Source organism: Coturnix japonica, chromosome 7 (genome assembly GCF_001577835.2).
Source record: "Coturnix japonica isolate 7356 chromosome 7, Coturnix japonica 2.1, whole genome shotgun sequence".
NCBI lineage: Eukaryota > Metazoa > Chordata > Aves > Galliformes > Phasianidae > Coturnix > Coturnix japonica.
In genome coordinates, this window is record NC_029522.1 from 12,186,220 (window position 1) to 12,209,501 (window position 23,282).

General features: G+C 38.6%; 3 protein-coding genes across 5 annotated transcripts in view; 2 read left to right on the forward strand and 1 right to left on the reverse strand.

Moving 5' to 3' along the window:
* Nucleotides 1–11,820, forward strand: part of PIKFYVE (phosphoinositide kinase, FYVE-type zinc finger containing) — a 69,806-nt gene extending 57,986 nt beyond the window's left edge. Inside the window, exons 45-47 of one of the 2 annotated variants that reach the window (XR_004308052.1) lie at nt 2,497–2,538; nt 10,053–10,169; nt 10,895–11,820. The gene's annotated coding sequence lies outside the window, so the exon portion shown is untranslated. The remainder of the gene's footprint in view (nt 1–2,496; nt 2,539–10,052; nt 10,170–10,894) is intronic. The other variant, XR_004308053.1, reaches the window with a different exon arrangement.
* DNAJC10 (DnaJ heat shock protein family (Hsp40) member C10) lies at nt 635–19,937 on the reverse strand. 2 transcript variants are annotated; one of them, XM_015868288.2, is made up of 23 exons: nt 19,794–19,937; nt 19,069–19,405; nt 17,986–18,151; nt 16,892–16,942; nt 16,089–16,171; nt 15,784–15,915; nt 14,870–14,963; nt 14,585–14,662; nt 13,421–13,464; nt 12,945–13,082; nt 11,730–11,819; nt 10,966–11,079; nt 10,378–10,492; nt 9,655–9,782; nt 9,262–9,378; nt 8,439–8,540; nt 7,875–8,030; nt 6,469–6,602; nt 5,024–5,077; nt 4,517–4,664; nt 3,637–3,756; nt 2,304–2,420; nt 635–1,709 (listed from the first exon to the last, which is right to left on the reverse strand). In XM_015868288.2, exons 2-23 carry the CDS (start codon nt 19,267–19,269, stop codon nt 1,698–1,700), a joined length of 2,394 nt encoding a protein of 797 aa, XP_015723774.1. In that variant the 5' UTR covers nt 19,270–19,405; nt 19,794–19,937; the 3' UTR covers nt 635–1,697. The 2 variants fall into 2 exon arrangements, with proteins under 2 accessions (XP_015723774.1, XP_015723775.1); XM_015868289.2 differs by lacking the exon at nt 19,794–19,937 and adding an exon at nt 19,654–19,757.
* The window catches only part of PDE1A (phosphodiesterase 1A), a 191,838-nt gene continuing 188,247 nt past the window's right edge, over nt 19,692–23,282 (forward strand). Inside the window, exons 1-2 of the mRNA XM_015868294.2 lie at nt 19,692–19,730; nt 20,692–20,727. The gene's annotated coding sequence lies outside the window, so the exon portion shown is untranslated. The remainder of the gene's footprint in view (nt 19,731–20,691; nt 20,728–23,282) is intronic.

Here is a 23,282-nt window from a genome sequence, read left to right on the forward strand (position 1 = left end):
ACTGATGCAGTCTGTGTTTGGTGAGATGCTGAGTGTTTACTATGCCTGTGTTCCACAGCTTCTCTCCCAGGAGAAACCAGCTGTGGTGGAACAGAGGCTTTTTGTTGCTGCTTAATTAACTCCTCAGGAACTTGCCTTTTCCTGAGAACTAACCACATCAGCATCATTATCGATGAGGTTATGAAGGTAATCAGCAATTTCCTGGTAATGCAAACACTGCCGAGGTATTGCTGATTTGCCTTCAGAGTTAGAACTGAAGGTGTGTGCTTACCTACACAGTGTGTTTTGGTTTTCAGTGTAACCTCAATCAGGAGTAGTTTGTATTGAAGTCACAGTTTTTCCTTTTTGGACTGTGACCTGAGGCTTGATGGAGATGTGGGAAGGCCAACTTGAATAAGAACAAATGCAGTCTTCTCTTTCTGGCTAATATATTACAGAAGCCCCAAGGACTACAGGTAGCCCTGAATAAGGAGCATTTGAATTTCTCAGGATGAGTAGAACATTTTCCTTTTATGTCTCTCTTGCTGCCTTTTGTGCAAAATAAAGTACTTGTGGCTGACTGTATTTACAAATTTACTAAGTATTGTCCTGTGAATATTATGAAGTAATTCTGAACACACAGCAGAGACAAGTCTGACATTCTGAGCAGCATTTTATTGAGAAAAACAAAGGATTTCCATGTGTAACTCCTATTGTCTTCAGTATTTTTGTCAGTTCAGAAGCTATGAAAAATAGTACTCCTCTAAAGAACAGAGTTTACACTAAGATGTATGAGGAGACATTCTAATGTACAGTGTTCATTATTAAATTTAAAAAAGGCACTTGCTTTCCTGTTTGCCAAAAGATTTGAAACAAAAAACCCCAGAACATCTTTGCAGAGAAAGGAAAAGTGGCAATACCAAAAAGTTAAATATGTCCACAGAATACATCCATATTTAAAAGGACAACACTGTAATGACCTAATAATTTAAGCAGATACTTCTCTAGCATCATTCAGATTCTGAGAGTTGATGTCTGGAAACACAGTTGAGTCCTTGATTTTTAATTTTTTATTTAAAAGAAAAACCACCCCCAAACCTCAATGCCAAACAAGAGCTCTTCAAAGTTCCATTCATTCTGGTACCACCAGTGCCACAGTATCATAACATGCCTAAGGGCAGGCATGCTGTGTATGAGTGAACCTGTCCTGCTACCCCTTCCTGATTTTAGTTTTTCTTAGCAATGTACCAGGCAATAACACAGACTTAAAGCAGAGTAATTCTGTCTTTGAACTAGACAATCCCTCATTGTGTTCTGCATTGCAGAGTGGTTTGAGAGCATTTTCAGCCATAGGCTGAGTGCCACATCTAAGAGCGTTCATAGAGAAGACAGAAAAATAGTGAATGGGTAGGCAAAAGCAATAGAGTCCACATTTCTTGCCATCTCCTCTGGCTGAGTAGGAAGAAGGTAGCTGGTTCATCAGAAGAGGAACGTGCACAGCTCAGCTGCAGAAATGGTCATTGCCTCCACCCAAGCTGAAATGCTTTCATCTTCCTGCAGTTCAACAGAATTCATATAGACAGTCACATGTGCCTGTGAATTCAAACTACTTTTCATTTCTCCTGTCATGAGTTTAACTGGCTTTGTATTTCCTTATGGTGCATCTTCTATATTCACAGCTTTGGAGTATCTTGAGTTCTATCCACCTCCAGTACCAGTTAGAGCTCATCCTAGTCACAAGAAAGTAGACAATTAAGTTGCATTAGAAGCACAAAAATCTTCAAGATTATTTTTTAACTTGCATTACTTGATTTTTTTTTTCCCCTCTCTCTTATTCTGAGATAAGAACTTATTATCTCAGAGAATGATAACGATACAGCAGTAAGAAGAACGTACCTATTTAAGAAACACTTGTCCAACCGAGATTTCAGCATAACACACAACTGTCAATAAGTACCTCCTGAGTTGCCAATCCCAGTCTTAAACTCAGCCTCTGAATTTTAGTGCCTGCTTCCTAAATCTAGCCTAGGGATTACGGTTAATAATACAGTACATCTCAATCTTTATTCAGTACAGCTGTCCCATGGATAACATAAATTCTATGTTATGACAAAGCTGATACCACAGAATACTGCTGTTGCAGTGTCTGTGGGTGTGAAAAACTGAATAGGAAACTATATCCAAAACAAGATGGGAAGTAACATGTGCCTGGTGCTACCTGAAGACAGGGTGTTTAATGCTTCATGGGCAAAGAGCAAATATTAACAAAGTCTATTCTTTAAAGCAAGGTATCTTACATAAGGCACCAGAATAAGAATCCTTACCTTATTTCTAGATTTTTTTCTTTTTCCTTTATTTTGAATTGCTTCTAATTTTTCGTTCAAGATGTCAGCAATGCCTTTTGCGTCTCTGCTGTCTATATATTCCCCAAGAACGCTTTTCTTTAAAAATGAAATAAGAGAAAATTAAAGAAAAAATTGTTGCATGACACTGAATAGGAAATTTCCTTACTTTTAGATAAAATCCAGGAGGAGTGGAAGGAGGCAGACAGTGGCTCTGGTAGGTTGATTTATGATTCAGTGATAAAATTTTACCTTTATTTCAACAATGCTGATTCTTTTTTGCAGTAAGAACCACTCCTAGGTGCAGTTTTTAGAACTATACAAACTTGGTCATTTAGGTTACAGAAATCTGAAAGAGCTATTTGCCATTTTTTCTCATTCATTCAGCTCGGTGTTTAATGTTGATGACATTTAACAGATCTGGAACTTGTGATAGATTTCTTAAACATCGATTATGATGTAGGTCCCTATTTGGAGACCTGAGAAGCCATTATTCTGAACCCAGAATAGTCTTACCGAGTTTGAGGGCACTGTGCAAGTAAGGATTTCTAGCATTTTTTTGTAAGAGGTGGATATTATATACATATGTATGTGTATATATGTGTTTACAGTTGAGTTGGCTAAACTATGAATATACACTGAATGATTCTCTTTCAGGTTAATTCACCTAAAGATGACTGTGATTTTTGTGAAATGTGATAGTAGTCAATTGCTCGTACAAGAATAAAGGCATTTTCGTAGAACTGTATGAACACTTCAGTTTTTAAAAATTTAATATTTCTAATCTGTTAATAGATATTAGTCTTAGTTCTTTATAGTTGAAGTAGTTTCTAAAGGCTTAAGACAGAAATCAACTCAGTATTTTCTATGAATGTTCTATAATACAAGTCAATGAAATACTTATGATTGCAGTGAAAGTGTATTTCTCCTTAGTCACAATGAGAATGTCCACATTTCATTCTGAGAGACTGCCTGCTTTAGCAGCTAATGCTAACAGTGGTTTACAGACTGTTTTGTCACTTCAGTCTCCTGCTCAATTCAACCCCAGTTCTGATTAAGTCTCTGCTTTAGTTGCTGTTTGATTAATTTACAACTTATTATTTTTCGGTAAGATGTCACTACTGTATTTTGGGTATTACTAAAATCAATTACAATTTTATTTCTTGAATATCTAAATTCTCTGCTTCCATATGCTATAGAATATAGAATGCCATATGCTTCCATATGCATAGAAACAGTCTCAATTTTAATGGGAAATGAAATAAATCTACTACCAGTACCTGCCCAGCAGTGTACACAAAGGGAGACACTTTACCTTTGTTCCTTGGTAGGGGTAAAACTTAACAGTAGGGTAGGCTCTGATATCAGCACTTTGGCAGGTCTGACCGTATGCTTGACAGTCTACTTTTCCAGCTTTTACTTTTCCTTTAATGGCCTAAAAAGAATTATTTTTGTTAGAAACAAGCTTCATGTTTCCATGGCTGACTATAAGCAGATAATTTGAATAAGCCAGCAGTGCAGCTAAAAATAAGCAGAAGAGGTTGCTCAAATCTTTTAAATAACTCATAGTCACTTGCTTCATTCTCAGTGTCCCACAGCCTTGTATCAGAAGTTGCCCTACATTCTGCAGAGCACACATTCTTGAATTCAGAGCACAGCACACCACGGTTCCAAAGGGCCCCGAGTCATGAACTGAAGTTTGTCTAAAGGAGGGCCTGTATGCATGTGTTTGTATCAGGGCCAGTGCCCACTGACAAAGGGAACCTAAAAAGGGCAGAATTCTAATGACAGTGTATCTGATATCTCAGTTGTTATGCAAATAGGGTTAGTGAGGTTTTGATTTGAAATTACAGCAGACTAGTATGAAAACAGGGAATGCCTGACTTAAAAATGGAAATAAGTCTTCTCTCGCTATCACAAGGGTAAAATGCTGTATTCATTTTTTCTCTGTACAAGGCAATAACTGCCTACCTGTAAGATAATAAAATCAACAGCGAATAATGAACCAAGACAGCAATGGTTAGCTATTTAAAAACTGAAATATTAAAAGATTTCTCCCCTATAGCTAGAAAGGAGTAAGTGATTTTTGGATAACTGCCTAGGAATAGTGTGGTGGCGAGTGATGCTGACTATTACAACCACAGTTAGTAGGGGGAAAAAAAAATAGCAATCTGCTGATATAGTTAAAAGCCTACCCTTGCAAGGATCTCAAATTCGGGAGCAAAATTTTGGCAAGGTCCACACCAGGGAGCATAAAAGTCAATGACCCAGTGATCCTTCCCATTCAGAACTTTTTCTGTAAAACTCTGCGGAGTCAGGTCTACGGACGCTTGTGGTAAATATCTGAAGAAAGGAAGAATGTCAGTCATCATCATCCATTTGGTGCCTCAAACATATTTGCAGGTTCCACTGAAGTGCAAGAAAAGTGGTTTGGAAATTCCTGCTTCACATGTTGTACTATTAAGGAATCACTTAGAAGTTGTAGACAAAAGATCAGCTGTTCGGGAAATGGGTGCACAGAGTAGCAATATTTCTCCATGCTTTTAAAAGCTTGACTTAAAAGATATGGGAACATTAAAATCTTAAGTATTACAAACATGACAGTGGTTTCTAGTTCTTGATTTATGTACAGTTTGGATATAAAATTCTATGAACAACCAACCTTATGCAACCTGGTTGCAAACTTTAATGCTGTCACTTACCCTAACGCCCAGCCTCTCAGTGAATATGAATCTCTGTGCCATCCATTATAGCTACTGTAAGAAGAAAGCAAAAAGCTGGTTACATCTTGGCTGTCTGTTTTGAAAAACCAAAAAGTCTGTTAAGTGGGTGATAAAATAATGAATCTTAAAGCATGCATACACTTTAAAATACATTTTGCCTTGCTTTCAGTTCTGAATAATTAAAGGCATTGTTATTCAAAGGTAGAGAATTAAGGAGCAGTAGAACAAAGAAAGGAAAGAAGACAATTCTGTGTCAAGAGACTGAGAAACATGCTGTGGAGTGCTTGAGCTTTGCTAGCTCTGTCTGAATGATTTTTAGTGATAGTTCTATAACTGCAGACATTAAGAAACATAAGAATTAAATTGGAATGCCTTTATATACATATTTTAACTGATCTTTCTTTATTATAATGGAATTATTGTTACTTATATATGTTCCCCTCAAGTTAACAGTAGAAAAGCAAGGCAAACGAGGAACTTAGACCAAGATTTATTATATGAACTGTCGAGGTACTGTTTAGCTTGAAATTCCAGAGAAAGTTTAGTATCCATTTGCAGCTTCATAAAGTATTTGTCAGAATAGAGGTATCGGGTGAAAATCTGACCTTTTTTAGGTTAATTTGATTTAAAGACACATACCAATATTTTTGCAGGAAAAAAGTAACTCAGCATTATGAATTTGGCAAATTTTGTTTTTTTCAAATATGAAATAAAAGCCTGCTTTTGGGAGAAACTTTGTCTGGAAGAAGAAAATAAAAGTACGCAATCCCATGATGAAAGCTACTAAAGCCAAGCCTGCTATTAAGTGTTACAGTGAAGAAGCATTAGTTTGTTATCTGCCAGCATTTTATCAGCTTTCCAGTTTGTAAAAGAATAAGTGAGCCTTCTAATATTTCAGACCTGTGGCATTCACCTCCTGAAATCCCCAGCTCTTCACACGGTACTGTGAAACAAAGGGGATGGGCTCTTTGGCTACATTTCATTTCCCTGAGAGTTGTTAGTGGTGTTAGTGAGTTATATTTTCATATGAATTATACAGTGAATGGGATGATGTGCAAAGACAATTCTTGCAGTGATGCTAAGGATGGTCAGAACAAATTTATACCACGCTGTTCTTTGAAGCTGCAAATAAGTAAACCTATTAATATTTTTAGAATCTATGATTTACATCATCTACTTTAACACGCTACTTACCTTGGAAAACTGGCCATTGCTAAACAGGAAGAAAGAAAAAACCCTGTTCCTGAGTTTCCGTTTAACTTGCATTTCAGCAAATTAAAATGGCATGTGTTTGAAGTCAACGATGACTGGTAAGGAAGTATTACAGAAGCCTGTTATAGTAGCATTTAATGAACATTTTTTCCTTGCATCAGAACATGTGACTTTAGTGTGAGACCATTCACTTTCTGAGCTGAGGTACTTACTAATACTGATGAGCTGTGCTTGATTTTTGAGGAAAGAGTCTTATTTCAGGATATCCCCGAACATTTTCTTGGTGACAGAAAGAGTAGAATTTTTGACAATCCACGCTGCCTACACTGATTAATCCATTTAACATCTAATAAAAGAAAAGAAACAATCAAATGTGTTAATTGGTAATACTACAGTCTCAGAACTGATGGCATAATCACTTGAATTAACTGAGCAGGACAACAAAACTAACCAAGATGCTCCAAGGCTTTTTTTTTTTTCCCCTATAAATAGCTCACTGGTATCTAATGGGAGCCAGCCATCCAGCTATGCTGCTAGCACGCACATCATGTTTTAGTATAAGTTGCAAGTAGGCAGATTACAAGGCTTGGCTTAAAAGGAACAAGCAAGTGTGGCTATTGGGTATGACTACCATGTTTCATATCTCAGTCTCAGCAGTTAAGACAGATCCCAGTGCACTGTAGCTGTGCTGTCAGTTTCACAGCTCATAAGTGTCTTAGACATGCTGACTTTGTAGCAAAGGCCCAAACCACCTTGCAAGGGCAAGGAAACCTATAGTTAGAGTGTATCCTGTGGGGCTTGTAGTTATAGATGTTTGACTAGAACATAGAACTTGAATAGATCTCCTAGGCCAGGCTAGTTTAAAATGTCTGAAAGACACAGACCAGCTTTCAGGTCTCTCACATTTTGCTCAGTTTCCACTTCAGGTTCCTGAAACACGTCCAAAAAACTGGGATGATTGTCAGTGACTGTGGTACTACCTTAGCAAATAAGTGAACACTGTAATAACCTTGCAAGAGAAAAGCCTTCCATACTCAGTCAGTGTAAATGGGAAGGATGTAAAATTCAGTTAACTGGCCATCACCCTTAAAGAGTATTGAATTTAACATTTATTTACTTTTAGTGAAGAAACAAAACCTCTGGAAAAAACTATCTGGACAAGAATTGGGATATGTAAAACTGAGTTCCTCTGATACTTCAGTCAAAACCAGAGCTCTCACCAAGGTCATCTTAAAAATGACTAATGGTCATAGAGAACAATTGTGGATAAAGTGGTGAATTATTGCAACTAACTCTTAGCTGACTTACTTTTCATATTTTATTTTATGCAAGTGCAGAGCTATTATCTCTGCCAGGTGTTAAGTATCAAGTAAAGTTAAAGTTCCTCACAACTTTGAAAATATACCTGTCATAACAGGAAGCACTGGATTATAGAGTTAATGTGCTGAAACACAAACAAAAAACTTTGTATCTGCAGCAGTGTAAAACTGCTAGGTAAGAATTCCTGTTTTGTTCACAATGTTATCACCATCATCTTTCAGCTCACAAATTTAGGACAGCAGCCATTACCTCCACAAAATGGAACATAAAAGCAGAACAACATCTGAATGTCACTTACCCTGGCCATTTTTTTCCATTCTGGCATTAAAGCCTGACAAGGTCCACACCATGGAGCATAGAAATCAACCATCCAGATTTCCTCTCGTTTTCTTCTCTCAACTAATTCAACAAATGTCTCTGGTGTTAGGGAGATCACGGATGGATTTCTAAGATCCTGCAGCAAAGGCAGTTTATGGATATGTACATTTGGATGTGTATTAGAAGTTGTCCTGTAACAGTTGTCATCACACACTGACTGTAATAAAAGTTCTGAGAACGTTCCTCTTTTACTCAAGATTATCCAGCTTGTGAGGTAGAAGTCATTACCACTGTTCTGCTGATTGGAAAGTATCTTGTTTGCTACTGACTTGAAAGAAATAGCTTGACGGAGTAGGGAAGTAAATGTATAAAGTTTCAAGTCTCTCACTGGCACTTGCTGTATCACTTCTTGCCCAAGGTTTCTTTTTCATTCCCAGTCTTACTAGTCTAATTAAAACCAAAATAAATCTTAGTCCCCCAGCAAAATGTCTGTGGATAAGCTGCAAATGTAACATGGTCCCAACAAGGATTATAACTTACATACCTCTATAAACTCCAAGATCTGCTCAGCAGAGTGATGGCCTTCATATTCATGAACATCTGACTGATTGAACACGACTGTTGTTGGATAAGCTCGAATATTATGCTAACGAAACAAAGTAAGAAATTGCAAGGAATTATTAGGTGTTCTGTACTTTCCTTTAACTGCCATAAGTATTGATATCTCCCGGATGCTAATCTTTGTGCTATGATTTTTTTGTGCTATACAACCACTTAATCTTTCAAGTGGAGTGGAGTTTGGAACCTGTATAGAAAAAATGCCAGTTGTGTTCAGATGGCATGGTTTGTCTTGAATTGGAAAGCCAGCAAGTAGTTCTATTGCCATCCTCCACAAAACAGAAATTAACCCAGAGGCTTTCTAAGGCTTAACTTAAAGGCTACCTTAGCCTCAGGTGGAGACACTTGTACCATATGAATGAGGAACTGTACTGTCTAACACTGAATGCAGGTGCTTCCAAAATCAGAATTCAGTGTGTAAATAAACCTAAACATGACTTTAAACTCTTCAAAAAGGGGGAACTTTCAAGTATTCCTAGATGTCCATATTTCTAATATAGATAGAAAGCTTCTAACAGAAGATGCTCTTTTAAAGGATAAGGTGTGCTGATGCAGGTAGTCTGCCTCCTAAAATGTAGCACTTGCTGGAATTCAGGGAGAGTAATTGTAATTCCAGATAAATTAACTGAAGTAAAACTAAGCAAATTCAAACATGGAGAAAGGGGCAAGATTTTAAGAGCACATAAAACAGTATTGTGTTATATATAGATAAAATAAAAACCTATCAAATATAAATTCCTCCAGCTTACCATGTTACAAAGCCCCTCGTGGACTGTACAGTCTAGTGTTCCAAATTTAAGCTGGCCATAAAGATGTTTTGATGCTTTTCTCAGCTCTGGTAACAAAGCTCGGCAAGGAGGACACCACTGGAAAACAAAACACAAACGAACACAATTGCTTTGCCCTGCAGCTGGCTCTCAAGAGAATGTCAGCTGTTTGAAAAGAATAATATGCTGCTTTGGCAACAAGCTTCACTAAACATAACTACCCATGCCATCTAGGAAACAGTGCTGCCAAGGAATGAGAAGTTACAGTACTGTCTCATAGTGCTGAAGGACACCATTGAGATACTGATAGCAGCATTTTGTTACATAATTGCATAGAACTTTTAAAAAAGGGTAATGTTGATATTAAATATTTACCGGTGCAAAGAAATCCACAAGCCATGGTTCCTTTTCTTTACCAGGAAAATTCTGAGGTCCCAGTGTGATAACATGAGAGTTGACACTTTCTTTGGCAAATGCAACTATGTCATACAAGATCTTCTTTCCTTCAGAGAACAACATAGAAAAGAAATCATTTTTCCCCATGAAAGGCCTTTCAATGTCATGTTGTTAGAAATACTGGATGGAGGTGACTTCTGGCAAAAGTTTTATGTGCCATCAGCCTTGTAAATTGCAAAACAAAATTCAGAAAAATATCTATACTGTAGTCCAATATATTTATGTAAGAGATGCATGGGACCATCCTTCCCTAACAAACATGGTTCATCTTTTCCAGGTGGTCAAATGATTTTATTCTCTCTTCTTTAATGTTACAGGGCTTGCAGCACTCTTCGGCTGTCTTACCCAGAACATAAGCCGTCTGGGTCAGCTTCAGAGATGTCTGTCAGTTCTATGCAAGCGTATTGGTGACTTTGACAGACAAGATAGAAAAGGTAAAGTACATTTCTTAGTATCCGATTTCTCCCTGTGGGAGAGGGGGGACAAAAAATAGTCTATGCAAGTTTACAATAATGTCAAGAACAAATAGCAAATATTAAGACTACAGAACTGTCCCCTTAATAATGAATAGCAGTTTGCCAAAGATGACATAATCTTAAAGTGATTACGTAATGACTTCAGTCTTGCCAAAGTTTCCCTTACCATGATGAATTTCATAATCTTCAATTCCTTTTCCTTTGAACACTGCTAGACATGGCTGATACACATACAGTTTATTGCAGATGGTTGGAGAGGAAAGACAGTCAAACTTGCCAACCTGTTTAACAGAGTGCCATTTTAATTAAGGCATCCAAATTTATACAGACTAACATATTATGAACCATTTTTTGAAGTCCACAGCTTATAGAGTAACACAATCCATGTCTTTAGTACAAAGGCTGAATTTGGTTTCTCTTTGTTAAGATGACTTAACAAAAATGTTGGTGGTTTTTGAATAATACAGTTTTGCATATATCAATTTCATGCTGGAGCTTTAACTTTTGGTTGTTAACTGAATGAGATCTGCAGCAACATTTGCTGTGAAAGAAAAGATTTAAAATAGAATCTTTCCTAACTACTTTTAAATTATTTAGATAGGATGGAAAACTTCAGTGCTTGCTTTAATTTAAAATCATTGCTACTCATCCATCATACTAACAGCATTTCTCTTTGGTACCAGAGTAACGGAGCATACTGACCAATTCATTCTCTGAATACAGAGGCCAGCAGGAGGTGAGTGAGCAGTCTTACCTGAATATGTTCGTCTTTTAGTAAAAATTTAAGTTTCTTAAATTCCTGTACACTTGCTTTGTCATTTTCCCCAAACTGGAAGAAAAGCAGCCATCTGTGGTGAGCTAGATGGTCCTTAAATGAGGGGAAAAAAAACACATTATTCCTAACTGATACCAATTTACGAATTCTTTGTTTTAGGAAGACAGATGGCCAATTATTAACTTGATCTCTATATGACCCCTTCCCACACTCAAACTCTTTCAATTAGTCCCTCCACTAAACTTCTTGCTAATAAATCGTAAGTGAAAAGAGGCAAAGAAATCTGAAAACATGGTAGCTACGCATTACTCTTTCTACTTCTTGTTTCCATTACATTTTCTATTGTGGATCAATCTGCTACTACTACAAGTGTCAAAAGAGCCTGGCTGTCCTCCCCTCCCTCCTGCCACGCATGATCAAATTGTAGTTGATTTTGAAGCAGATTTTAACCAGAAAGTTGTGAGTTCCAATGGCAATTTCCATGGTTTTCTATTTTCTTAATGTCTATCTATATTTCAATAAAAATATCCACGCATGCACCCCACTGCTTATGTTCAGCTGAATTACAGAAGTAATTTGTTGACAAAGAAATGTCAAATAATTTGGTTAGAGGGGAAAAAAGATCCAATTTTTATCTACATCAGCACTAGATTATCATACCAACTGTGACAACCTAAAATTTTGAAATAACAGGTGACGATGTTACAGATATTGTACATGTGGGTGTTTTGTTTTAAATTTACCTCTAATGATGCTGCAGAGATGATTTCAAAGTCAGGCAGATGCTTCATGACTTCCTGATATATTTCTCTGGCATCCAAGGAGTTAAGAAACTGGGAAGGAAAGTGAACTGCTGATTATAAAGAACTATTAACATCAACCTCATTTATCAGTGATTAGTACTAAAGTGTCAGCAAAATTATTCTGATTTGCTCTTTTCCATCAACTAAAGAGTGCACTCAATAACCGTATTTGATCTATTTCTTTTCATATATATAATTTCATAACAACATTCTCAGACAACTGCTTTTTAGCTTGTTTCCCCACAGAATTTATCTCAAGATACCGAATTTTGTCAGGATGGGTGCCAGAAGTCCTCAAATTCAAATTTCAAACTAAATTTTAACATCAAGTTTAAAAAGCTTTGAATTAGTTTCACCGCCTTCCCTATGTGCATGGTACATGTTTGTAAGTTTCAGTAAGACATACCATGTAGGAATTGACATGAATCAGTAAGTCGGGTGTAGGTTACAAGGTTGGAAATAGGTAGGTTGTGAATTTTAATTTCCTCCTTTTAAGCATACAGACAATGGTAGCAGCAATAAAGTAACAAGCCATACTTTATGCTGAAGAATGTCTCCCATCACTTAAAGGAGTTAAAACTGCCTTACGAAGGTGGGAGGAGGTCACAGTATTAAAATAGAGCTGACAGCACAATCCCTACTGACAGACAGCGTAGGAGTACTTTCATCATATGTCAGCACTCTGTTCAGAAAAGCATTTCTCACACTTGTGATACTTGGGGCATATTCTTCCTGGAGGAAAAACTACGGGCATGTAGGAAAACTCCAAACCTTGCCCAGAATAGCTGGTGAGCAGCTTCAGGACTAGCTCCTAGGCCTGTCACAAAGCACATCCCACCCCCTGGATTCCCACAGAAGATGTGGTTCAGCAGGGCTACAGGCTGGTGCTGGTGCTACTTGCACCGTGCTCTCCTCTACTCCCGCTGCACACCAGCAAGATGCAGACCTACTCCAGGCATCACTGCCTTAGAAACCAAGCAGGATACAAACTCACAGGATACACAAGCTTAGAAGACAAAAAGTAAACGAAGAAACAGAAAAACAACAAACCCCCACACTACCCTTTCTGTTGTATACAAGCAATCTGGACATCATTTATGTGTGCCATTGCCTTATGTTATCTAAATACAGAATTTTTTTAGAAACAACTCGTACCAAAACACCTCCTTTCTCTTTGTTATTTATGGTGGCTCCAGGTGGAAAGTATGCTGTAGTACTAGATGAGATATCTAAATTATCACAAAGCTCACCCTGAGTGCCACAGTCCATCCAGCCTACATTAGCAAGACCTTCCTGTAATTAAAAAAAAAGAAAAAACCCAAGAAGACATCACAAAAAAAAAAACCAAGAATATTATTTTTAAATTTCAGGTTCAGAAAAACTACTGAAAATCCCAACAAAATGTGTAACATACAACATTTAGAAGATGGAAGAAGATCACATTGTCACATATCACTCAATACATTTTTAAAGAGCCACAAGAAATGTGAAAATACTTCCAGTAATTACTAAGTCAAGATATGTAACTGTTCTGAAAATCAACACTAAGCACAAAGTTTTGGCTATAAATTCAGGATTTCAATTCTGTTTTTAAACAGCAGGTAATGCTTTCAAAATGAAACGCTGCTTACCAACATGCCAGCAAGTTTAAGACGTGTTTGGTAACTCAAGCAATCTGCAAAATAAAAGTCATTTATTTGCAAACGTAAGACCTCAGATTATTAACTCCCTGTAACTACTCCCGTGTAGAATTACCCATTTCTTCATTCCAAAGTTTAACCCCTTAAAAAGACGTGCTTCCTGGTTAGTTGTGAAGTATTTCAGTGACAAAGATGTAATGTCCAGCAATTGAAAACTGATGGTCTACTCTAAACTAGAAGTAGCATGAATAACATTCTGTTGTTCCATCAAAGAAATCCCAGTTTTAAAAGTTATATTAAAATGTTTATTTGCTGTACTGAGACACTTAAATAATGATATCAGAAGAAATTTTAATAAAAGTAATGAAAAACATATCTATATACTGCCTTGGAATGAGATTTAGATGAAAATATAAAATCCCTATGCTTAAAATGATAACAACTCACTATAATATATTTATTATATGCTCAAATGATCCATCTAGACTTAGTTTGAATAGTTTAATTTTCCTTTCCTAAGATGACCTTTCATCCTCACTTTAAATGGACCAAAGCTGAATACTTAATGACAGAAGGATTACAACTTGAAATCAAACTATTTACCAATGTAAGTCAAACTGCAACTCTCATTATTTAGTTTTCAGAACAAAGGTCTCTTCATAGGACTGAGAAATCTTTATTTGTTAAAGGTGTAGCAAGTTTCCTTAGCACTATCAGCAAACCCAGGCAGCTTTCTCCTGCTGTATCTAATATTCATCCTAAGAAAGTCCATGACATCCAGTTCATTTTTAGGTATTGGCAGTTTAAGGTGGAGGATGCATCCTTTCTTCCTATCAGGTACCATGACAAGTCAGTGTGCAGTGTCTGTCATTTGAGCTTGAGCTGGAAACTCAAGCCAGAGGCCTTTTCTTTTTCTGCCTGTTTCCTTCCTGAGGGGTGGTGCTTGAGTGCTGTTGTAATGACTCACATGACATTACAGGAGCACAATACTATAACCTCTCTATTCACGTTTCTCTTGTGAAAATGCCTGTGGAATGGAGCTTAAATGACCCACCACCGAAATACTGTGATTGTCTAAGAAGTAGAAGGGATCGTGCCATTGTCAACAAGAACAGTTTTTCTTGTTTGCCTTTTTGACAAGTGTAATACACCTACCCCCACGTTCAGCACAGAAGGTGATCAACCAACCGAGGCCAGAAGCAAATGAGGTCTCAATGGCATTTACAAAATTTCCTAAGAACAAAACAATTTGCATCAGTTTGTGACTGCTTTCAGTTTAAACGGAAACAAGCTTTTATATTAAGTACAGTAAACACTATTTTTAATCTCAGAAGTAACAGCAAAGTTGACGGATTTTGTTTTACGCCTAGCTTCTACCATCTTATACAGTGTAAAAGCAATTTCAAGAGCAGCACCCCAAGCAAAATACATGAATATTACCTGCCCACAGCTCAGTGACCGTGCTTGTAACATACTGCATGGCAAAGTTCTTTAAGCTCTCTTTTGACCTGTCTCCATAGTATTTCACAGGTTGCTACAGAAGACAAAGAACAACATTTTATAAACTGTATTTGCTGACTTTATGTACAGTTTATATATACACTCACATACCAGTGTCTTTGTTAACAGTACGTACACAACTGTCAGACTCACTTTTCCCTCCCCTCTCTGGAAGATTTTAGATTTCTTTAAATTTCATAACGTGATTTCTTCTCAAGTCAAGCAACCTAAGGGATAACTACTTCTTAGAAATGTCAGCTCCCAATGATTACATTTTATTTCATAAGAATTCAATTTGTGCATATGCTAAATGGACCGACACGAGCAATCTCTGCACTCAACCTCTCAAATACTAACAATGTCAAAACATACCCAATGATGCAAGTGTGATTTGCATGCAACTCTTGGCATCACTGCTTAACCGTTACAAAACCCAGCGTGCACAATTCCTCCTGGTGTGCAGGAAGATTTGTGGTAGCCATTTCCAAGTTTCTTTAGGTATGTGATCATAGATATTGACTGTTCTAAGAGACTGCTAAAATACAAACAGAACGTGTCTGAGCGTTCAGACTCATTGCTTTGCTGCTGCACCACAGATGAGAGCACCTTCCCACATCAGAAGTTTCCTTCTGCACAGCAAGTCAGTTTTTTTTAAAGAAAATATTGGGAGTTTAATGTTGAAGAGCAAAATGATTCAAGACGAACAAAAACAAACCAAGATGAAGGAAGAGAAAAATTAATTTCTTACAAGGAATTTAGATAAATGGAAAGCTATTTAGAAACATATGATTGAACAAGAAATACTCCTGCAGATTTCAATCCTTCTAAAAAATGCCTTAAGTTTTATCACTTACCATTCCAGTTTTGAAAACATACAGACTGGGGTAACTGTTAATTCCTTTAATCCGACACAGCATTCTGTTATCTCCACAGTTGACAGCTCCAATGCGTATCACTCCATCCATCTCTTTGGCAAACTCCCTCCACTAGCAAAAAAGAAGAAGAAAAAAAGGGCTATTTCCCTATAAAGAAATAATGAAAAAGAGCATTTTTTTTTTCCCCTGGATCTTGAAATTGTTTTCCACCTCATTAAGTTTTATGCCAAGTTATGACAAAGTTGAGGAGCTGCACTTTGCGAGCTTAGTGTAGTCATACACACCGTAGGTGCCAAGTCATGGCAGTGGGAGCACCGAGGAGAATAAAAGTTGACAAACCACAGCTCTCCAGAGTTAACAGCTGCATCTAGATGGAGAGAAGAAAATTGTATCTGAGTAGTATTTACACTGCTGGTATGCGTATCTCAAAGGTATACTATGTATATTGTTTTCCTGAAAGCTGAATGAAGTGTTTCCTGATGTCAGATACAAGCAACTACAGTAACTCCTTTGGATACAGATTCCATCTCACTTGCACAGCCATTACTGTAGGCAAGCAAATGAAAATTGTTCTGTGGAGATTATCACCACCCTGAACTTCAACATGAGTTCTATTGAGAATAAATGTACTTTTTACAGATTAACTTAGCTGAAATGTTTGCTACTGTGAGATTGGTTACCTTAACAACAAAGCAAAATTGCTAAAACAACTTTACGCAATCAAACTTTCCACTTCCTTACAAAGGCTTTGCTTCTTTTTAGTGCTCCACAAGGCAATGGTTTTAGGTAGAAATCCTGTCTAATAGCTCAGAATGCAACATAACCAGCGGATGGTAACAAGAACAATAATAGGAAAGAAATAACTACTCTCACTAATGAAACAACAGCAACAAAATACATGCGCACACACACTTGAATTACATGCCTTTCAGTCTGCAACAATATTGTTTTCATAGCAAGTTTTTAAAGGTACGTTAAAACAACCTGTAGGCACATAATATACATCTATAGATATATGGGACAGAATGTAGAAGCTGTTACTTTGGGTTGTCAGATTGTCAAGAGAAGATATTGATTTGAAGCTTACCAAATTCTCCTCGATCCAATGTTATAATTTCAGGATCATCATCATAAATACCTATTAAAAGAACAACTTTTTTTTTTTAATTTTTCTATTTAATTTTTTTATTTTTTTTTTTAATGAAGAGACAAATTCTCAAGGCAGGAAATTGAAACAGTAAGTTGGCAGAGTTTTTATGACTAAGCTGTATTTATTTAACAATGCATCACCTCTGTTTACTCTCATACAAAGTGCTGTGTCCTCATGCTACTGAAACCACTATGAGAACAGAAAATTTGGTGTTCTAGTAGATCAGTCACTGAGCAAAGAAAAGCTGAACTGCTGCTTCCTATCAGCAGTGGGCTTTTAGGTGACAGCTCAGGTGTTACATACAGCAGGTGTATGAGAAACTTCATCAACTGGTTGTTAGACAATTCACAAAGCTTCAGCTCTCAGTTGAGAGCCCTACATGTAATAACTGGAAGCTTTAACTTCCTCTCTCAGCCTCTGGTTATCTCAGCTCTGTAAAACTGATGGAACAGGTGGATGCAGTGAAATAAGGTGCAGAAAGTTAGAACAGCAGCTTTTTTGAGAGCCAAACACTCCTACCTAGAACAATATTACAACTGGCCTCCTACTTGAAGTACTTGAGAATGCCAGAAAAGAGAAAGAGTTATTTTCTTCATTTTCTACCATCTCTTTACTAATCTCTCATTGTATTTCTGCATATAAAACATGCTTGACAATGCAGAAATGTCCCCTCTCAAAATCCAATTGAGAATGCAATTCCTGCCCTGACAACTTGAAAAGAACTGGATTTTGAAAAGAACATTGGAATTTAAATGAAAAAGAAGAGGCACTTTAAAAGAGTAGGAAGCAGGAGCAGAAGCTTAGGCAAGTAGAATGTAACAGAGCTGGCATTTGGTGGGGAACCATTAATGTGGTAAATAAAATATTGGCTCAACACAGTGGAAATGACAGCTATAGGAGAACAACAGAGCAAGTAGAAATGTGGAGGGGATGCATCAGATAGTTTGGATGTAAAAAGTTTGCTACATAACTGAACATCGCATTTACTTGTGACTACTTCAAAGAAATCCCACACATACTTCAGAACTTACCAAAATCATAGCGGTAATAGTGCCAGCTTTCATAGCGGCCTCCTTGCTGCTGATCTTCCAGACCTTTTTCTCCGTATTTATCATACTTCTTCCGTAGATCTTCATCTTTAAGTACTTCATAGGCTCTATTTATTTTCAAAAAATTTTCATGTGCATTTGGATCATTCTATTTAAGAAAAAGCTATTGTTAGTAAGCAAATAATGAGCCACATTGCACATATAATGCTGAGAAAATAACACCTGGAAATACTACAGCATCCACTACACAGAGCTCTCTATGAATACTACAATGAAGTTTTCCTTTCCTAAAGCCCAGTGCATCTTCTGTTCTTTTCCTCATCCTCATCGCCAAGGCATCAACTGAAATACAAAGCTACCTGGTATTGAGCTGTAACCTTCTCCACAGTGATGCCTCTTCTTTTAGCTTTCCCAACTTTTGTTTGATCCTGTGCAAGTTTTATTCTCTTGAAAAGATGATACACAATGCACTGGGGGGGAGAAGCAGGAGCAAATGTGCACATTCAGCAGGAGGCCTCTTCCAACAAGTAACGTGCCAGCAGTGCATCTCCCAAAGGAAGTTATTTTGTCTTTCCAAACTCAACAGATTCACTGACTTGTTCTGGTATGAGGTCATAACAGAAATGCGTTATACACTAGGACAACTTCGGCTTTGTCTTGACACTTGGGAGACTGCTGCCTCAACACAGGCTGCTGTTGGATGCTATCTGGATGAGACCTACCAGCAGAGCAACAGTAAGTTTCCTTAAGCTAAACGGAAATGTATCAGTTTACCAACAAGATAATACGGTGCAAATGTAGTTTTTCTTGTACTGTACAAAAACTGAACTGAGAATTAAATGATCTCGTCTTTTTTCCTACAGCACTTTACTGTGATCCAAATGACAACGCAACCACACATCACTAGTCTATTCCTATGTATAAACCTTTTCTGCTGAAAATCTAAGCTAAACCACGTTACCAGGTGGCACATCACAAGAACAGATAAACACTTCAGCTAAGTCACTGTTCAAACATTAAAATCCATTAACTCAACAACGCTGACCTGCTAAGGACGTAGCTTACCTGATTTTTATCAGGGTGTAACTTCAGTGCCAGCTTCTTGAATGCCTGTCTTATTTCTCTGCTACTTGCTTCTTTGGATACTCCGAGTAAACCATAGTAGTCCTGATCAGTGCACACAAGAACCATTACACACACTAAAACCACAAGTAAAGACCTTCTGAAACATGTAGGACAATCTCCTTTGGGCAACACGAACTCCATTGTGGAGCCTCTGGGAAGTTGACAAGTTCTGATGCGGGCAGGCGCTGAGACAGTGATCCGATGGAGATGGGGGACAGCGCAGCACTCCTGAGGGCCCTCGTCAGTGCTCTGGCTGCCCTACTTCACGGCATGAGTCCTGCAAGAATGGTGGTGTATGAATAGTGGGAAAAGGGGCACAGTTTTTAATTGGTTCACTAAATACACACGAGTACTGAGCCGCACTGCCAGCTCTGCTCATCAACACGGAGTTTGCTGATGGCACACCGCACAACCATCCCTTCCCCGTGCACCACCGAGCTAATCGGGCACAGCTGTACCGGGGTGGGCAGCACGGCCCAGCAGCTGCCCCTCGCGCCGTATTTAAGCTCGTGCCGCCGCACCCACCTGCAGGGCCGCCTCTCCCTCTCGGCAGAGCAGCACGGGCCGTGCCGCAGGAAGGCCGCCCTCCGGGAAGGCCGCAGGTAGCGGGGCGGCGCGGCCGGGCCGGGGTTGCTGGGTGGCACCGTGAGCGGCGCGGCTCTTACCGGCGGCAGGAGCGGAGGGAGCAGGAGGAGGGAGCGGGCCGGGCCGGGCCGGGCCGGGAGCGAGGCAACATGGGACGGCGGCACCTCCACCCGGCGCCGGGCGGAAGGGCGGCCCACGCGGGGATCCGGCTGCAGGCCGACGGTGGGCGGGGCGGATCCGCCACTGACGTGGCGCCGCGGCCGCTCCGGGCGGTGCTGGGCTCCGCCTCGCCCGGCGCTCCTCGTTCTACAGCCCACAGGGAGCGTAGGGCTGGTCCGGCACGGCGCACTGTGACTTCCCATCCCAACTAGAGCAGGAAGAGTGTCTTTTGCCACCATTACGGGCTCAGCAGGCTCGGTTAGGGCACATTGCTGTCGTTTATTTGTAATTAATAACCGTAGAGCAATGAGAGCTAAAGCCAAACTCGACACACCTTCCAACTACCCACGTTTTGTACCCGGTCCTCCTGAGCAGCACAGCACCGCCCTCCTAGTGCCGCTCCGGGTACTACAGCTACAATGTATGTGCTACAGTGGAGTGGACCTGAGGAATTTGTGTCTAATTTCCTTGTTATTCCAAAATTTAAGCAATCAAAACATGCACAAAAACGCACACAAAGCAAAACCCCCCAAAACAAACAAAAAACCTCACCCTGAAACATCTATATTTCTTCCCATTACGTTTTTAAATGCACTTTTATTTTCTGTTCTTCTCTCTTCTCTTCGTGGGGGTGGTATTCATTGCCGTGGAATCTCTTAGCCGGGTGGGGACCTTGGGCTGTTAAAGCTCCATCATCACAGGATGATGCAAACGCTCCCTGGGGGGTATTAAGTAAAGAATTCTTGGCAAAACATAAACGTGCTGTTGCTAAGCAAGGATGTATAAGTAACAGTCGTGTTTCTTCTGATTTTTTTGCAGCTCAGGTGGCACCTGAGGATTATAAGCAGCTGCTAGGTATGCAAAATCAGTTATTGCTATGAACCGATATGCGGATAGAAAGCAGCATTATCGTGGCAAAGGGTGAAAGCTTTCGTTTAGCTTGAGGAATACGAGAACAGGCAGTCATGATTAAAATTTAATATTAAGCTTATATTAAAGTAATGAAGGTACAGTATACTTGTATGGGTTTAAAAAAAAAGTCTAATAACATTCTCTACGTTATTTGCTTTTATTTCTAGTGGCTGTGAGTCCTGTGAGTTAATCGTTCTGCTGTTTTCATTGTGGCTTTGAATACTGAATTTAAGTGTTAATGCAAATAGGGGGTAGACTTCTGCAAAGCTCTGAGGGTGTGGATCGCTTCAGCAGTTAACTGTTCTACTCCTATCACATCACTTCAGTGTTCTAGGGTCAATATTTTGATATAGTTTTTAAAAAGAAGCTTCACATTTTTTGGTAATGGCATTTTTAACCAAATAGGTGTTTGTACAACTGCGAGGCAAAATTGGATTATTTCTTCTGTATCTTTCTATAGTTTAGTGGCAATATACGTTGGACTGAGCATGATGTAGCTGCTTGTCATTAGCTAAGGAATAGCTCTTAATGGTTTGCTCTGCTGCTGCTTAATGTGGGTTTTTGGTGGGCTAATGGGACCGAAAACGTCTTCTGAAGTTTCATGAAGTTTGGTGCTGAACAAATGCCTGAAAAGAAGCAGAAAGACTGCTGTGGGTTTAAATATGTGCTAATGACAGAGCTGATGGTAGATGGAGGTCATATTGATCTGCAACTCTCATGACTTTATGTGACTCGCAAGCCAACTTCATCCTTCTGTTCTGTGCTTTTGGTCATCATCTTGTATAAAGATTGTACTGAAGTGTAGTGGAGCAAGGCCGTCAGTTGATATGCCAATTTATGTTCCAATTTATCCAGTTTGAACTATAATCAATGAGAACAGAGTGAAGTTCACTCCAATCTTAGCATGTCATTAGCAGTCACACACTTGAACAAGCACCTGGCTGAATAATTTTGTTATTTATCTGCTTTTACCTTTTACTACATCAGTTTTGCATCAGCATTAAAAAGTAATGCTGTTAACTATAATTAATAGTTGTGAAAGCCCCTCTTTCACTTGACTTACTGCAGCAAGTTTGAACTTAATAATGATTTATGTAGTTAAAACTTTGACTGTTACGCTCAATCTTTCCTTTGTATTCATCTTTTCCTTCCAATACAGTGATTGTGGCTCTGTGGAACTGGGTAAACTGACTTTACTCCTTTGTCAGCACACCTCTTCCCTGTTGTCTTTCACTCGTGATGTTTTCAAGTAGTTTCTTCAAGCTTCTTCATTACCGTCTTTCTCAGATCTTTCCTACATGTGGGTAGTTGTATCTTGCTAGGAGAGCAACATCCATACCTTTATCTTGTTTGGAGGTGGTTTTAAGTTCTTTATACAATAAATTCCATCTTATTTTTTCCTGTTTCTTTGTCCTTTTATTTTGTTTGTTTGTTTGTTTTTTGTTTGTTTTTTAAGGCAAAGGAAGGTGGAAATCTAAGATATTTACTTTTGAATTAATATTATATAAAGTGAAGGAAGCTGGTAGAAGTATGGGGAAAAAACGCTAGCATTATCACAAGGAAGAAATAAGGAGATGAACCATTGATTGTGTTTTTTCACAGGAATTAGTAAAAACTACACTGGTAGATTGGTATTGAATATGAACTTTATTAGTTTTCAGCTTAATATGATGCATACTTAAGATTACTTTGTAATTTAAATTGAGAAAGCCCGTCAGAAGGAATGCCATCAGATGTTATTTTGTAGTGTATATAAAGTGTTTAATTAAGCAGTAAAGCCATGTAAACCATCTGTTTCTGTTTAGATAGTCAAGATGTTACAGAGCCATTTCTTGTAATTTTAAAACAACTATGCATTTTTGATTGCTTTAAAATTAGCATTCAGCTTTTCTGAGGACTTTTTCTTTCTGCAGTGCAATATGCAATAATTGTTAGCAAAGACGGTTTTGTGCAGAAAATCTGTTAATTACACTACATTTGGAAGTTTCAGCGTTGGCATTTACTTCTTTAATTCTTATTAGCAGTTTAAAGAAACTGAAAGCTACAGAAGACTGTGGGAGTTGGAAGGTTCCTGTGTGGTGGGTGATGGGTGGGTGATGGGTGGTGGGTGATTCAGGGGGATTTGGGCTTTGTTTTTTTCCCATTTGTTGGCTGGGCCATTTCCTGTGAACTATCTAATGGGTTCTCATTGGCTGAAAGTGTGATGTGATACAGCTCTTCCAGGCCCCGGTGTCTGCAAACCAGTTCATGCTTCAGGTTGCTGTGGAGCGAGTGGCAGTAACTCGTTTGTAGAGCTGGCAGGAGGAGGGTGAGCAGCACGGATGCTTCTCTTCAGTCATTCCTGGTGGTAGGATCCCTGGGGACCCCTTGTCCAAATGAACCCCCTGCATTTCCAAAATAACCCTAAAATCCAGAGGAGCCCACCAGGGGCTGCATAGCCTTCTTATCAGATCTTGAAAATGTGAGATGTGTGGCATTTGGTGTTTTAAAAAGGCAGG